The sequence below is a fragment of the Kogia breviceps genome, chromosome X, assembly GCF_026419965.1.
Source record: "Kogia breviceps isolate mKogBre1 chromosome X, mKogBre1 haplotype 1, whole genome shotgun sequence".
Taxonomy (NCBI): domain Eukaryota; kingdom Metazoa; phylum Chordata; class Mammalia; order Artiodactyla; family Physeteridae; genus Kogia; species Kogia breviceps.
The window spans coordinates 92036798-92041193 of record NC_081330.1 but is presented as its reverse complement, the minus strand read 5'-3'; the positions used below and the strand labels follow the sequence as shown (position 1 = coordinate 92041193).

The 4396-nt window shown below is 50.9% G+C and overlaps 1 protein-coding gene across 1 annotated transcript; it reads left to right on the top strand.

Moving 5' to 3' along the window:
• Positions 1–574: 574 nt before the first annotated feature.
• USP27X (ubiquitin specific peptidase 27 X-linked) lies at positions 575–3037 on the top strand. The gene has a single exon (XM_059050207.2). It carries the CDS (start codon positions 827–829, stop codon positions 2141–2143), a length of 1317 nt encoding a protein of 438 aa, XP_058906190.2. The 5' UTR covers positions 575–826; the 3' UTR covers positions 2144–3037.
• The last annotated feature ends 1359 nt before the right edge of the window (positions 3038–4396 follow it).

The window sequence follows — 4396 nt, the reverse complement described above, 5'->3', positions numbered from 1 at the left end:
AGGAGCAGAGGAGGCGGAGACGGCGGAGACGGCGGAGAAGGCGGAGAGGAAGGTGGAGGCGGAGGCGAAGGTGGAGGGGAAGGTGGAGGCGGCGGGGAAGGTGGAGGCGGCCGGGAAGGTGGACGCCACCGGGAAGGTGGAGACGGCAGGGGAGGTGGACGCTGCCGGGAAGGTGGAGACGGTGGAGGGTCCGGGCCGCCGGGTAGAGCTCAAGCTGGAGCCCGAACCCGAACCCGAGCCGGCACGGGAGGCGGAGCAGGGGCCGAAGGGGGAGCCGAAGCAGGAGCCAGAGGATGAGAACCCGGCGCGGAGCGGCGGTGGCGGCGGCAGCGACGAGGTTCCTCTCCCCACCCTTCCCTCCGATCCCCCGCGGCCCCCCGATCCCTCCCCGCGGCGCAGCCGTGCCCCCCGCCGCCGACCCCGGCCGCGGCCGCAGACCCGGCTCCGTACCCCGCCGCAGCCTAGGCCACGGCCCCCGCCCCGGCCCCGGCCCCGGCGCGGCCCTGGGGGCGGATGCCTGGATGTGGATTTCGCTGTGGGTCCACCAGGCTGTTCCCACGTGAACAGCTTTAAGGTGGGAGAGAACTGGAGGCAGGAACTGCGGGTGATCTACCAGTGCTTCGTGTGGTGTGGAACCCCAGAGACCAGGAAAAGCAAGGCAAAGTCGTGCATCTGCCATGTGTGCGGCACCCATTTGAACAGACTCCACTCTTGCCTTTCCTGTGTCTTCTTTGGCTGCTTCACAGAGAAACACATTCATGAGCACGCCGAGACAAAACAACACAACTTAGCTGTAGACCTTTATTACGGAGGTATATACTGCTTTATGTGTAAGGATTATGTATATGACAAAGACATTGAGCAAATTGCCAAAGAAGAGCAAGGGGAAGCTTTGAAATTACAAGCTTCCACCTCAACCGAGGTTTCTCACCAGCAGTGTTCAATGCCAGGCCTCAGTGAGAAATATCCAACCTGGGAGACAACCAAACCCGAGTTAGAACTGCTGGGCCACAACCCAAGGAGAAGAAGAATTACCTCCAGCTTTACCATCGGTTTAAGAGGACTAATCAATCTTGGCAACACGTGCTTTATGAACTGCATCGTCCAGGCCCTTACCCACACTCCGATCCTGAGAGATTTCTTCCTCTCCGACAGGCACAGATGTGAAATGCCAAGTCCCGAGTTGTGTCTGGTCTGTGAGATGTCTTCGCTTTTTCGGGAGTTGTATTCTGGAAATCCATCTCCTCACGTTCCCTATAAATTACTGCACCTGGTGTGGATACACGCACGACATTTAGCAGGGTACAGGCAACAGGATGCCCATGAGTTCCTCATTGCAGCGTTAGATGTCCTGCACAGGCACTGCAAAGGTGATGATGCCGGGAAGGCAGCCAACAATCCCAACCACTGTAACTGCATCATTGACCAAATCTTCACAGGTGGCCTGCAATCTGATGTTACCTGTCAAGCGTGCCATGGTGTCTCCACCACGATAGACCCATGCTGGGACATCAGTTTGGACTTGCCTGGCTCTTGCACCTCCTTCTGGCCTATGAGCCCAGGGAGGGAGAGCAGTGTGAATGGGGAAAGCCACATACCAGGAATCACCACCCTCACGGACTGCCTGCGAAGGTTTACGAGGCCAGAGCACTTAGGAAGCAGTGCCAAAATCAAGTGCGGTAGTTGCCAAAGCTACCAGGAATCTACCAAACAGCTCACAATGAATAAGTTACCTGTCGTTGCCTGTTTTCATTTCAAACGGTTTGAACACTCAGCCAAACAGAGGCGCAAGATCACTACATACATATCCTTTCCTCTGGAGCTGGATATGACACCGTTCATGGCCTCGAGTAAAGAGAGCAGGATGAATGGACAGTTGCAGCTGCCAACCAATAGTGGAAACGACGAGAATAAGTATTCCTTGTTTGCTGTGGTTAATCACCAAGGAACCTTGGAGAGTGGCCACTACACCAGCTTCATCCGGCACCACAAGGACCAGTGGTTCAAGTGTGATGATGCCGTCATCACCAAGGCCAGTATTAAGGACGTTCTGGACAGTGAAGGGTATTTACTGTTCTATCACAAACAGGTCCTGGAACATGAGTCAGAAAAAGTGAAAGAAGTGAATACACAAGCCTACTGAAGTGACACACAGACCTACCTACCTGTAATGGAAGATGACAGCACCCATACTACAACTGGCATTGAGATTTAAAGGACCTACTTGCATGGCCCACGGGCCTGACAGAGTAAGAAATGAACAGTTCCCAGTGTCTAAAAGGTCCTGATTGGAAGAGAAATAGAAGGGGCGGGAGAAGAGGCTCTAGTCTAAGCAGTCATTTAAAGGAAGATTAAATGGCAGGATGCTCTGGGTGGGGAAGGCAGGAGCAGGGAAATCCTGACACTGGTACATATCCTATATTCCTCCAAAAGATTGTGTGGGAAAGTGTGGGGTGGGAGGGGGGTGGTGTGGGGGGGTGTGTGCCCTTGTAACCGTAAAACATCTTTCTCCATGGGTGTTTCAGCTTCAACTGACCAATCACATAACAGTTATATGTCTGGGGGGGAAAAGGAAAAGTTCATACAAATGTAGCCCATTACATATATGGGTATGAAAGCAGAAAAGTGGAGGAGGCAGGGATATCTCATTGACAAACACCTTTGCCAGTTTCTTTGTATTCGTGATTTTTTGTGCTATTAAATGCAGTATTAAACAAAGAAAAGCCCACGTGGGCCTGTGAAACAAGAAAGAAGGGGGCTTTTGTATAAGGGGAGCAATTGCTCCAAAGGTAGAGAAGACAAGAAACACTGTAAGATAAGCAACCAACACAGACAGGCCTCAGCTAAGAGTATAGTGTGTGAGTGTTTTTTTTTTTTAAAAAAAAAGCTGTATGATATACTTGAGCAAATCAATGAACCTCTTTGCGATTGTTTTCTCATCTGTACAATGCAGATAATTCCTACCTTAAAGGGTTACTGTTAAAGATTAAAGGATATAAAATGTGTCAAAGTATAAAGTAAAAAGGCTTGGAACTTTGTAGGGGCTCAGTAAGTGTTTGTTGTATCTGAAACTTCTTTGGACCAGGACCAGAATGCATTAGAGGTGAGGGTCAGCCCTACCTGAGACCCATGGACAGAAGGGACACACGTGTCACATGTAGTCACACACACACACACACACACACACACACACTCACTCACTCACTCATAACTCCCTCCCCAGTACTGTCTACTTGGAGCCCCAAGGCAGTGGATCCCACTATTTTCCCTGTGTACAGGGCATCCCAGTTGGTTCCACACCTGGGACTGGGGGGAGAACCACAGCTGTCTCCCCAAAGTCCTTATTCTGTCCATTTGGAAAACTGTCATGTTATCATGACTCAGCACCCCAGTGATGGGACTCAGGGCCAGTAGGCTGACAGGCTTCCACGTGAGGGTGTTGGTGGTCTTTGCCCTCCAAAAGCATTATGGGCATAGCTATGTTCACCTACAGGCATAGATCAGGAGAAAGACTGTTTTCCAAAGCTCACTGGTCCACCAGCCCAGGGGTAGTGGGGGAGTGGCATGTTGGCCTCCTCTGTGATTTTCACGGAGGGCAGAGCGGCCTGTGGAGGGCTAAGCTCAAACAGATGGGATGTGCCCAGAACGGGTTAAGCACTGGTGGTGGTTCCTTTTCTCCTCAGCATCAAATACAAAAGGACCTAGTACCTAGAAAATCCTGAGGGGGAGGAGGGGAACTGAATATTTCAGACCCATGGGGCTTGGATTCACTGGCTCTGGTAAGAAGCTGGGCTCCCCCAGGGCTCCCCAAGTCTACTTCGTGGTCAGCTCATTTGGAAATGTATATTTATTTGTGTGGTTGTGGATGCATCCCCTGCTAGCTCATAGGCATTTTTAGGACAGGGGTTGTGTCTCCTCTTGTACCCTGGGCTGTGTCCTCAGCCCCTAACACAGACCCTGGCACATAGTATTTGAAACATTTTCCAGATGGATGAATTAACCAAATCACCCTCCTTTCATAACCAAATTTTCATCATCCCCATACCCCAAGGCTCATAATCCTCAGGAGAAAATGTAAAAGGTGTTATTTTTGATATCTTGTAGGCTGGGGGAGAGCAAGAGGTAAGTGGCCTCAGATGCCACTTGGCACCTTCATGCAGGTATCTGACTCCCCTTTGGGATGTGCAGGAGCCCTGCCTGGGAAGACCGCCATGTCCTCCTTCCTCATCTCTGCCACAGGAAGAGTTCAGTCAGGCATGTGCCACCAGATCCTGACTGCTTGCACAGATGCTGTCTTTTACATTTGTAAAACGTTTTCATTTGGAAATAATTTCAAACTTACAGGAAAGTTTCAAAAAGAACACATAGTATAAAGAACAGATTGACCTATTGCTAA

What these genes read in the sequence shown, in the direction of transcription:
- USP27X (XM_059050207.2), top strand. Translation starts at nt 827, where the DNA reads ATGTGTAAGGATTATGTATATGACAAAGACATTGAGCAAATTGCCAAA.